Source organism: Trachemys scripta, chromosome 8, assembly GCF_013100865.1.
Source record: "Trachemys scripta elegans isolate TJP31775 chromosome 8, CAS_Tse_1.0, whole genome shotgun sequence".
In the NCBI taxonomy this organism is placed as follows: Eukaryota; Metazoa; Chordata; order Testudines; family Emydidae; genus Trachemys; species Trachemys scripta.
In genome coordinates, this window is record NC_048305.1 from 43,856,093 (window position 1) to 43,868,960 (window position 12,868).

General features: G+C 46.4%; 1 protein-coding gene across 1 annotated transcript in view; it reads left to right on the plus strand.

Moving 5' to 3' along the window:
* The window catches only part of NOTCH2 (notch receptor 2), a 144,686-nt gene that overhangs the window by 38,755 nt on the left and 93,063 nt on the right, over nt 1-12,868 (plus strand). Inside the window, exons 3-5 of the mRNA XM_034778983.1 lie at nt 2,455-2,714; nt 3,989-4,324; nt 11,241-11,363. Coding sequence (XP_034634874.1) covers nt 2,455-2,714; nt 3,989-4,324; nt 11,241-11,363 — 719 coding nt within the window. The remainder of the gene's footprint in view (nt 1-2,454; nt 2,715-3,988; nt 4,325-11,240; nt 11,364-12,868) is intronic.

A 12,868-nucleotide genomic window follows, 5' to 3' on the forward strand; every position in this document is an offset into this window, starting at 1 on the left:
ACAGCGCAGATAACTTCTGCTATGTTTGTGGTGAAGTGACTTTTGCATCACAAAAGTGCAGTATAACCACTATGGTTAAGAAAGCCTATCACCTTTATTTTGGCTGCAAAATTGGAGATCAGGACAAGAGGTGGGCCCCACACATATGCTGCAACACTTGTGCAACAAATCTTTGCCAGTGGTTGAACAGGAAAAGGAAATCTATGTCTTTTGCAGTGCCAATGATTTGGAAAGAGCCAACAGATCATACCAGCAATTGTTACTTCTGCATGGTGCCTCCAGCTGGGAAAGGGGTGTCAAAGAAGAAAAAGTGGACTGTGCATTATCCAAACATTCCATCAGCTATACGCCCAGTACCCCACGGAGAAGGACTGCCGGTTCCTGATGCACCAGAATCATTCTCACTTGAGTCAGACAAGGAAGAGGAAGAGGATGAAACTTCTGGCCTGAACCATCAATGTCACAGGACCCACATTTTCTCCCATCCTCCTCCTCTGAACCACACTTCATAACCCAAGGTGAACTGAATGACCTTGTCAGGGATTTGGAACTACCCAAGAGTAAGGCAGAGCTGTTGGGCTCCAGACTACAACAGTGGAATCTCCTGGCAGGTGATGTTAGGGTTTCCATGTTCCGTGACCGTCAAAAGGATCTTGTCCCATTCTTCTTCATGGAAGGTGATCTTGTAGCCTGCAACAACTTTGATGGTGTGATGGCAGCCCTCAACATCGTTCATGATCCAGATGAGTGGAGACTGTTCATTGATTCATTGAAGACGAGTCTTAAAGCTGTTTTACTGCATAATGGCAATGTTTTGCCATCAATTCCAGTTGGTCATGCAGTCCATATGAAGGAAACCTATGACAACATGAAACAACTTTTGAGGTGCATAAACTATGACCAACATCAGTGGCAGCTTTGTGGCGATTTGAAGGTTGTTGCTCTCTTGCCTGGTCTGCAGACTGGGTACACAAAGTACTGCTGTTTTCTCTGCGAATGGGATATTCGTGCAAGAGATGCCCACTACATCAAGAAAGGTTGGCCACTCCGACAGTCATTGGAGCCTGAGAGGAAAAGTGTTCTGCATCCGCCACTTGTTGAATCAAGGAAGATTTTTGTTACCACCCTTACACATCAAGCTGGGTCTGATGAAGAACTTTGTCAAGGCTATTGACAAAACACAAGCAGCTTTCAAGTACCTCCGTGGAAAATTTCCAAGGTTAAGTAAAGCGAAGGCCTGGTCTACACTAACCCTACAGCCCAGTCCACGAAAGCTTATGCTCTAATAAATTTGTTAGTCTCTAAGGTGCCACAAGTACTCCTGTTCTTCTTTTTGCAGTTCATTTTTGTATTTCTTAGAGATGGAAGAAAGATGGTCTAGTGCAGTGGTTCTCAAACTTTTTTGAACTGGTGACCCCTTTCACATAGCAAGCCCCTGAGTGTGATCCCTCCCCCCTTCTTAAAAAATGTTTTTAATTTATAATATCATTATAAATGTTGGAGGCAAAGCAGGGTTTGGGATGGAGGCTGACACCTCGTGACCCCCCCCCCATGTAATAACCTTGTGACCCCCTGAGGGGTCCCAACCCCAATTTGGTCTAGTGGTTAAAGTGTTAGCCTGGGACATAGGTGCTGACTCCGTGGGTGCACTTAGCACCCACTGGTAGCCAGTGGGAGGGGTGGGGAGGAGGTGTGCTCAGGGGAGGGGGTGGAACTGGGCGGGAAGAGACAGGATGGGGTGAAGTCTTGGGGGAAGAGGGGTGGGGTGGAGTGGGGCGGGGCCTGAGGCTGAGTGGGGGTTGAGCACCCCCGGGGAAAGGAGGAAGCCTGTGCCTATGGCCTGAGACTTGGGAGACCCGGGTTCAGTTCCTGTGTTGCTAGAGGCTTCATGTTCAACCTTTGACAAGTCACAGCCTCAGTTCCCTATCTATATAGTGGGGTTAACAGCACTTCCCTACTTCATAGTGGTGTTGTGAGGGGAAAAGTACACTAAAGGTTTTGAGATGGATCGCATCTGTTATTCAGATTGGTTGCTTACTTCTGCAGAGGACATTATTAGTTATAGCAAAGTGGAATTAACTAATACTCAACTTTAAAAATATTGAAGGGATGGGAAGACAGTATCTGTCTGTCTATCAGTCACATGGGGGGGCGGGGAGGGTGGGACAGAATGTTTTGCCCCTAATTAAATGTAATTGGAGTTTCATTAGGTTTTATATATGAATTAATGTTATGACCTTATACTTTCAGGATTCTCACTTTGGACAGTCCTAAATAACATAAGGGCTTTCCTGAGTATGGTCTGTGCATTAGGGTATGTAATGTTGCTGTCTAGGTAGGAAAGACTCTGGGTGTTAATGGTGTCAGTACTGGGACCTTTACCTTTCACAGTAGTAGTTTGCATTGTGAGGATCAGAGTGAATACTGCTAGTCATGATTTCCATTCTCTTGTAGGTGTCCAGAGGGTTTTCTTGGAGACTACTGTCAGTACAGAAACCCTTGTGAAAGCCATACCTGTCAGAATGGAGGAACATGTGAAACTACATCTGTGGTCGGAAAAGCCACTTGTAAATGTGCTTTAGGATTCACAGGCGAGGACTGCAGATACTCTGAATCGCACATCTGCTTTGTATCTCACCCCTGTTTAAATGGAGGGACCTGCCAACTGCTTCTCCAGGACACATATGAGTGTGTCTGTCCACCAGGTTACACAGGTGGGACTTCATAATTGTGTCCTTAGTCGTCGTCCCCTCCCATTTGAAGTACCTTTAAGCTGGATGTACCCTCTTAAAAATGTTCTAGTTTTGCCCTAATATGCTGTCAAACTAATAGCTTCAGCACTGCAAATGAGAGCTAAGAGATATAGCATGGAAAGTTTGGGGGGGTTTTAAGCCAAATTTTGGGCCTCTCACCCTTCATGAGGTATATATTTTAATCTCTTAGGGCTTGTCGAGTGGGGAAACTGACCTCAATAGCTATTCTGGAAGAGATTGTCTACATCAGGAGTTATTCCAGAATAGAATAGAATAGAATGGAGATATCCCATCTCCTAGAACTGGAAGGGACCTTGAAAGGTCATCAAGTCCAGCCCCCTGCCTTCACTAGCAGGACCAAGTAATGATTTTGCCCCAGATCCCCAAGTGGCCCCCTCAAGGATTGAACTCACAACCCTGGGTTTAGCAGGCCAATGCTCAAACCACTGAGCTATCCCTCCCCCCAATAGCTATTGCACTTTGGGCTGGTCTACACTGGGAGGGGGAGGGGGGGAAATTGATCTAAGATACGCAACTTCAGCTACGCTATTCGCGTAGCTGAAGTCGAAGTATCTTAGTTCGACTTACCTGGCTGTCCTCACGGCGGCAAGGCAACTGCCGTGGCTCCCCCGTTGACTCCGCTTACTCCTCCTGCCGAGGTGGAGTACGGGCATTGATTCGGGGATTGATTTATCGCGTCTAGACAAGATGTGATAAATCGATCCCCGATAGATCGATTACTACCCGCTGATCCAGCGGGTAATGTAGACGTGGCCTTTAAATGGTCTGTCCTATTCCAGAATAACTGCCCCAAGTAGACAAGCTCCTAGAACAGCTAACTGAGCAAATTTTGCCCGCAACAGCTTTCTGGAGGGAAGCTTACTTCTATGTCAAGGGGAAATTCAGAAACCTGCCTTTCTCCTTGAAGACCAAATTGGAGAGTAGAGTAAATGTCAGCAGTGCAGTATTATTCCAGTTCATTGATTACCGGTACTTCGCATAAATCACAGGGTTCTCTATCTTGCAGCTCCCACCTAAACAGGTTAGAACTAAATCAAATTGGTGGTTGCAATGGGAAATGCTTGTGTTTTAGATCCATTGTAGAGTACACAGTTGGTGTATGCAGAAAGACATCTCAGCTTTGAGATGTCATGGGGATGGAGGGAGAGAAGTCTGTATCTTCCATCCAAACAATTTCTGATTGACAGAAGCTCACACATGTCTTGGTTTTACAGGAAAGGACTGCCAGTGGATTGATGCTTGTGTGTCTCAGCCATGTGCCAATGGAAGTACGTGTATCACATCTGGAAGTGGGTTCTCCTGCACCTGCCCAGCAGGCTATACTGGCCCAAAGTGCGAGATTGATGTAAATGAATGTGCCACATCAGGACAATGCCAAAACGGTGGAACTTGTCACAATTTGCCTGGTTCTTACCAATGCCAGTGCAAGCCAGGCTTTAGAGGACATCGCTGTGAGAACACATATGTGCCATGTTCACCATCGCCATGTATGAATGGAGGGACATGTCATCAAACCAGTGACTTTACCTATGAGTGCAACTGTCTGCCAGGTAAATACTTAGTCCTTCCCAAAACCAAGATGGAATGCAATGGTGAAGCTGGGAAATCAAACACTTAAGTTTTGGTTATTTCTGATGTATGGTCCCCCCACAATATTGAAGTGATGCGGGGGCCAGGAGAAAAGGAACATAAGTTTGTACAAGGAAGGGAGCTGAGATGAAGGCTTAGTTGCGGTGGGCTCGCTGTTTCATAATATGGGGAGGAGTCTCCTAGTGATAGGGAAGGAGAAAGGTGTTAAAGATCAAAGGACTGGAAGGGTCATGATAAGAAAACCATGGGTGGGTTCTCGGGCCCAGGTGAAAAAGCTGAATATGTCAGTTAATATTATTGAAGAAACAAATTTGCTCAAATTTACTGACTTCTGAGCTTGATTTCTCAACCTAGTGTTGCTTTCATGTTAACCTATTGCCTTTAATTTCTCTCTTTTTTTCTAAAGAAAGACTTGGTTTATGGCTAGCAGGCTCTGCAGGCTTCATCAGTGAAGCTTGAGTTCCTTGAACTGGAGTTATTTGACCTCTGAGGTGCCCAAGGTTTTGTCATGCCTTGTGCTAGAAGCATTGCAGAGGAAAACAGAGAACAACAAGTACTAAGGGTCTGATCCTGCAAAACCAATTGGACTGCTCACATGAGTGAAATTACCCTTTCTTGCAGGGACACAAGGTTGTATGGGAGGACCTTGCACCTTTCCCTGCAGACCAGTGTGATCTGGTTAAAATCTGGACCTTAAATATAGTCAGGAAATGAAGACAAAGTTACCACAGTAACGCACCCATATATCATTTTAATAGTTACTGTTAATATGTCTTATTCAGGGCCGGCTCTAGGCACCAGCAAAACAAGCTGGTGCTTGGGGCGGCACATTTTTAGGGGCGGCATGGCCAGCGCCAGAATGCCGCCCCTAAAAATGTGCCCCGGCCACCCTAGCTCACCTCCGCTGCTGCTGCCACGGCGCGCGAAACAGCTGATTCGCACGCCGCTACTCGCCCTCCCTCCCAGGCTCTCAAACCTGGGAGGGAGGGGGAGCAGCGGCGTGCGAATCAGGTGTTTCGCGCGCCGCGGCAGCTCGGGGTCTCCCCCTCCCTCCCAGGCTTTCAAACCTGGGAGGGAGGGAGAGATCCCGAGCGGCCGTTTCGCGCGCTGCTGCTCCCCCTCCGTCCCAGGCTTGAGAGCCTGGGAGGGAGGGGGAGAAGCAGCGCCCGCGCCGCGGCCACTCGGAGTCTCCCCCTCCCTCCCAGGCTCTCAAACCTGGGGTTGGACTAGATCACCTCTTGAGGTCCCTTCCAATCCTGACATTCTATGATTCTATGATGCAGCTACTCTGAATGCACAGTATAGTTGATTGTAAAACTTTTAGTTTCCCAACTCATTTGTGTGTGTTTATATAATCCAAATGTCGCAATAACTTAAGTCACTTAGTTGAAATCAGGGGAAATTTCAGCATTTTAGAGGCAAATTTACCAAAAGCCATGGCAGTGTAAACCCTTCTTATACTGGTATAATTTCATCCACACTAGAGGTTGTACCAGTTTAACTTAGTTTTTCTCCAGTTTTAGACAAGTTGGTACAAAAACTGTAGACCATTCCTAATTCTAAACAGATGGAAAGTTTCTCAGGTTAGTCAGTTTTAGTAAATGACACTTATGAGATAGATGTTTAACTTGCAGCATTTTAAACTCCTTTTAATTGTGGTGAGAATGAGTTTTATAGCTGTAAATATCTGACAAATAAGGAGTTGACTTGGCAACAGAATGTTAAACAAGTCAATAGAGGAAGTTCGTGGCTGGGAAAGTGACTATTCATTGTTATCCATCACAATAATTACCCATTTACTAAGATAAGAACCCTAGGGAATTCTAAGAGCTTGTCCAGGAAAGAATCTGTCAGACCAGAACAGACTGTGTGGGAGAACTGGAATATCTCGTAGAAAGAGGAAATAACTTCATGTGTTCGATAGTACTTGATACCATGTCATACAACTGTGGCTTCAAACTGCTCTTTATTTAAAGCAGAACATCCTAGAAATGTGACACAAAAGGCATATTAAATAGAATGGTCTATCCTGCCTGGTGTGATGCAGGGCTTGTGGTATTGGGAGACCCTAATCTCTCTAAAAATATGTCTACATAGCCATTGGGAGCGTGCTTCCCAATGAGAGTAGACAGACGTGCTAGCTCCATTGAAGCTAGCATGCTAAAGATAGCAGTGTGGCAGCAGCAGCATGGGAAGTGGCTTGGGCTAGCCACCTGAGTATGTACCCAGCTACAGTCTGGTCCCAACAGGGCAGGGAGACACAAAACAGCATCAGGTGTCTGGATGCAGCAAAATAATTAATTCTGTGGCATCTTGGGAAAAATGCTAAGTGTTGTAGCTGCAGTGTCAGTTCATGGGGCCCTGATTGACATGAATGGGGGCAGTTTGCTCCTCTGCATTATTTCAGGCTTGTGACAGACTCAGGCAGGCATAAATGCGTTGTTTTACACGCTAAGAACTTCAAATACGCACTTTGACCAGAAGGGCTAGAAATCAAACTTTTAACAATTAAAGCTGAACTTTAGGACAATTCTGCAGCAAGAGGTGAGTTCCACTACAAATTCAGCCACAGTATTGCAGAGTGTACACAACCTGAAATAGGCATAAAAATCACACCTCTAAAGTTTGAGCTGTATTTTATAAGGATTGAAATAAAGTAAATTGGATGGGGCATTTGGGAGATCAGAAGTTACCAAAAAACTTGACCACTTGCATTTTTGGAGCTGTAACTTCAAAACAGTGTGGCCCTTGATGCTTCAAATTCATCTTGATCTGCTGTCCTTGGTAAGGTACCTGGGGCTTTTGAATAAGCTTGCTGGATGGGGCTGGTGGTTTCTATTCAAAGCCATTTCCAAACACGTTTTAAGCACTGCATTGCTCAAAACAGTACCTGACATGTCCATGCTATAGGAAATATGCACCAGGAGATGTGTGCTTTCAAAATATTTAAGATGCTATGCACTGCTTGTAATGCCTGTTTGAAGTTGGCACAAGCTTCGTAAAGTGCACACAGTACTTTCACTTCATGCTGAGTTGCTGTATTGATCTAACTGACATGCAGCTTCCCTAATGATTGTCATCCTGTGTCGGTGGCATCAACAAATAAATGCAAGGACAGGACCCAGTAATTGGTAAATTATTCTCTTGCCTCTTCCACTGGCTGCCTTTACTAGTATTCTGCAGGTCTTATTTACTTAGACCTCACAAACCCTCTGCAAGGCAGGCAGATGTGGATATCAGTATTTTCCTATGAAGAAACTGAAGCACAGAAGTCACTTGTGGCATTGCCTTTGGCAAGACAAGTATGAGAACTCAGGTCACTATTTATTGTGGTAGTGCCTAGGGACCAGACAAGGACAGGGCCCCATTGTACTAGGCACTGTACAGACAGCAGTAGTACTAGGGTTACCATTTAAAAAATTAAAAAAGGGGACACTCCACGGGCCCTGGCCCCACCCCTTCCCCACCTCCAGCCCCGCCCCTTCCCCGCCCCTTCCCCATAGTCCCTGCCCTAACTCCCCCTCCTCCCTCCCAGCCACGCAAAAAGGGCTGCCCAAGCGCTACCGGCTTCACGGTTTGCCGGGCAGCCTCCAGACCCTGTGCCCCTGGCCGGCGCTTCCCCAGCGCAGCTCCCCTGACTCTTCGGCTCTGTTTAAGAGCCAAGCTGCCCAAGCGCTACCGGCTTCGGGCAGCACCCTTGCCTCCTGACCCTGCGCCGCCGGAGCAGAGCAGCTGGAGCCCAGGAGGGGAAGTGCCCGGCCGGCGGCTCAGGGTCCAGAGGCAAGGGGGCTGCCCAAAGCCGGAGCGCTTGGGCAGCTTGGCTCTTAAACAGAGCCAAAGAGTCAGGGGAGGAGCAGAGCAGCTGGAGCCCGGGAGGGGAAGTGCCCGGCCGGTATTTTTCCTGGACATGTTTGGCTTTTTGGCAATTCCCCCCGGAAGGGGGTTTGATTACCAAAAAGCCGGACATGTCCGGGAAAAACCGGACATATGGTAACCCTAAGTAGTACACAGTCTCTTCCCTGAAGCATTTACCATTTCCATAGACCAGACAAAGGGTAGGTGTAAGGGATAACTTACAAGCATAGTGATCAGTGTGGTGGCCTACAAACATCCTGTTACTGCCACAGTTTTTCTTTTAACTTTTTTGGGGTTGGGGTTTAGTGAGGGGATTTGCTAAACAAAAAGAGGTGGGAAGGTATGAAGAGCAGGAATGGAGACAAGCTGAGATGAAAAAGGTTAAGGAAGAGGGGATTGGAGCGAACAGACAGTAAGCACAACAATGTCCAGTCAACCCTGTAGAAAATAGACATCAGTGTCTGACATCCCCTGCTTCTGAAGCTGCTTTACTGGCTTTGGTCTGTGGCTGGCTCCTCCCTGCACGTTCTTCCCTGCAGCCATGTGGCCCTGGGGAGAGGAGTCACCACATTGTCCTAGTGCCCCAAAGGCAGGGTCTCCCCTGCATAGGTTTGGCCTGGAAAGTGCTGGGTTGAATGGGACTTCGTTGGGCCCCATTTTACCCGAGTGTAGCAGTACCTGCTTAAATTGCTTCTGCAGCTGCTATCTATTTGCTAGATAGATAGCTAATCTGCTAGAACAGTGGTTCTCACCTTTTTGGGCTCAGGATCCATTTGTAAATGTTTATGGCCTGTCACAACCCAGTAAATAGTCTGGTGGTGGAGGCCCTGGGGTGGTTTTGGTCGTATCCTGTCCCCTGGAGGAGTTGGGTCCTGCCTGGCACTAACCCCACAGTGGCATCTCCTGCAGCTCCTGTGCTGTGGGGCTGGCTGGGTTTGGCTCTCTGCTCCAGGCGTTGCAACGTCTGGGGTTGCAGCACTGCTCATGTTTGGCCCCACCCCCCTGGCAAGACCAAATTTGTCTGAGGGGAGTTGTGACCTTGTTCATAGGGGTGCGGTGCCACTCACTCAAATATGACCTACCCGGACTCCCGTTGTCATGACGGCTGGGCCAAACCAGAGTGTCACTGAGACCCCAGCGGTTGCAGTGCCTAGAGCAGGAAGGTGAGTCCAGCCAGCCCCATGCGACCCTTTGAAACATTCTGTTGATCCTGTTTTGAGTCTGACCCACGGATTGAGAAACCCTGGATTACAATATAACTCTCAACCTTGGTTTCATTTTGCCTATCTGTATAATGGGAATAGTGATTTATTCCCCTCACAAGATTTCCCAGAGGACTAAACAGTAAATGTTAGTGTAGAATTCAAGCATGGGAAGTGCTCCATGATTTAATAGCTTTCTTCCGTCTCTGTGTTTTTTACTCTTTAATTTTACACACATATCAAAGCACCTGAAATTCATATGAGGTACAGTAGAATAGCTAAATATGCAGTTCTTCTCTGGGCATTACCTGTTAGAGAACAGGGAAAGTCCTAATGTCACCAAAGCCAATGAAAATTCTGCATTAGCTCTGGGGGCAGGCACTTAAGCTCTTGGAGCTGATGGTCCTGGATGTGTTTGCTGCTCATGTTGGTTGCATGAATGCAGCATGTGAACAATGATCTGGTCTTCTTACAAAATAAGTTTACCTGGGGAAGTTTGGGGGTGCACACAGCATTCATGAGATGAGACAACTGGAAAAATCAGGGATCGGAAAACTTTCCCAAACAGCCTAATTTCTGTGCGACCTTGAACTCAAAAGCAGGTTGGCCTGACTCTCCAATGTGTCTTAGATGCCTGGTCCTGTGAGTATGCTTGTGAAACCTGTTCAGTTTGGGACTTACTTGATCTAATGTTCACCATGCTCTGAAGTCTGTGAGGTGGGGGAGCCCATGACCATAACTTCTTGGGAGCCTGAATCACTGTTCCAGAGCTGGCATCAGAGCTACACCTCTCTAATCTAGCTCTGAGGTGTTCACAACAGAACACTGACACTCGAGGGGAAGAGTGCACTCTCTGGATGAAGGGGTTGTCGTAATAACCCAAAAATCCCCAGAGACTAATCTGATTTACAAGCTATATATTTGGAATCGTTCACTCGAGCCACATTGAAATGCAGCCTCCTTTAGTACAAGAAGTGAAGAATGCCTTATCCAACAGAAACTGCAGGGTGATTTTAAGGAGTTGGAGTTTGGCCTGGGTACAAGGATAGCTTCCTGTGAGAAGTGCCCTGGGTTCTTCAGGCACCCTAAGTGGTCAGGGCATGAAAATCAAATTGAGGAGGGTACAGATAGATAAGAATGGGGAGAGAATACAAGCAAGAAAGAGTCCCCAAGCAGGAAGGGTATTCTGCACTGGCCTGGAACATAAAAGGAACTAAATATAGGGGAAGGGAGGAAGAATGAGCCAAACTGGCCAAAAGGAATGAGAGTTCTTCTTCTTCCTTCAGGATTTAGTTTATAGGCTGGGTGAGATGAAGCTAACCCAAGTAGACACACCTGGGAGCCGGGTATTATCAAGAGGCACTAATAACTGCTGCAGCATGTTAGTTCATTAAGGCAACAGGGAAGTCTATAAAGAGAACAGAGTAAGGTAGTAGGGGACCAGCCACCAGGTCCTGCCCAGAATGGGGCCAGTCAAACTGCTGATGTTCACAACTCCTGGAATATGTTCTTGTTGCTTGGTCTGGTCCTTTTCCCCCCAAGCTGGGGAGGGGCAGGATCAGTAAAGCGACTTAAGTCTTTAGCTGACTGGAGTAAAATTGTTTTACTTGTACAAGCCAACCTACCTGTCCAAGCACTTTGGGCTCGGTAATGGCAGAATATTGTTACTGACAAGTCTTGGGTCAGACTGCTGCTCCATTGTGCAGCAGGGAGCTAGATCAACAGGAAAAGCATGTTAAACACCATTTCACACAGACAGGTAATCCTCTTTAACGGACCCCTGAAAATAATTTGTCTCATGTGTTTCTAATTTGGCCAGGCTTTGAAGGAAGCACCTGCGAGCAGAATATTGATGACTGCCCAAATCATAATTGCCAGAACGGTGGGGTGTGTGTGGATGGTGTGAACACTTACAACTGCCACTGCCTCCCGCAGTGGACAGGTAGGTACTGTGTAACACATTTCTGTTGGGGCTCAGTGGCTCATAGGACTGGGATGCAAAAGCTTTTACTCACCAGTTTAAATCTAGTTTAGGGTGGGCGTGTCTGAAAGCTGTTAACACCTGCTGAGTAACCTGTGATGGTGAGTGTCAGTGAAATTCTTAGCAGATGGTGACCACGTCAAAGCCACCCCAACAGTGGAGGATAAATTCCCATTTTAGCATTGGGTGGTGGTCCCAACAAATCTGGGATAAGGCATATTGGTAGGGGAAAGAGAGAGAGAATATATGGGAATAATATGTTATGCCTGCTGTGCCATTTCTTTTCTATGGCTTGACAACCATTGAGACTTTCACAAGCATTTAATAAATATAAAACAAAAAAATAATTGCACCAAATACATATGACTGAATCTTCACTTGGATTGTGCCCGTGTGACTACTGCAGGATGCTGTCACCTTACAGCTATAGCACACATTCCACAGCTGCATAAAAATGCAACTGTACTGTGTAAAATGTTGTGTGGTGTTCAGGAAAATATTGTACAAGATGTAACAGAGCAGCCTACAGGACACACTGTCTTGTTGAATGGTGAGATGATTCTGGCCCTCATAAAGAGCAAAACTAAGTGAATGCATCAGTGTGATTGTGGTGCGGTACGAGCCACTCCTTAGTTTGCAACTGACTTTTAGTTTAATGTAATTTTGCCCCCACTTCAAAATCCACCAGTAAAGAAACAGCTTCAAAACTAATAGACAACATCTGGAGCCAATGTAGAATTTTTCCTACAAATGTAAAGTGAAATGGACAAATTGTTCATGAATTCTGACCCTAAACACAGGCTTCTTGTACTCTTGTGGACCTCTAATGCGCTTTTCTCCTTGTATAACAAACAACCAAAGCTTAATTGGACTTTCCTATGAGATCTAGTAGTCTTCAGAGCTGTACACTAGATTAGGCGATATTAAAGTTTTTTTTAAATATGAACATCTCTATGGATCAGCAGCTCAGGCAAGCTTAAGGTAGGGAATTTGGCTACTGGAGACTGAAGGTTTCATAAAATCTTTCTAGCTTTTTTCCTGGTACAGATAATCATCCTCATTGTAAACCAGCCATAAAGGAGGCCTGTCAGTGCAAAATAACTCTCCACCAAAATTGAAACTTAATCAGACAATTTGTTTTTAAGTGAAAACACATCAGCGGGTGAGGTGTCCCAGAGCTTGACTTGTAACACTTTTCTCTATGTCTGAGCTTGGGAAAAGAGTGGAGGAAAATAATCCATGTTTGAAGAGTTGCTGCCTCTCCTAGCCCTAACCTGCAGGAGACCTGCAGAGCGTGGAACTGAAGAGAGCAGGGGCCTTGGACGGCATGAGGGAGGCACTCAGTGCGAGAACCCCAATGAATCTTTTGAGCTCTCATGCTTGCCCCACACTGCAGACCTTAAAAGATTTGTTGTGACCTGCAGCCTTTGCAAGCTTTAGGCTGATTTGGGGGTCCTCCTGAGCCT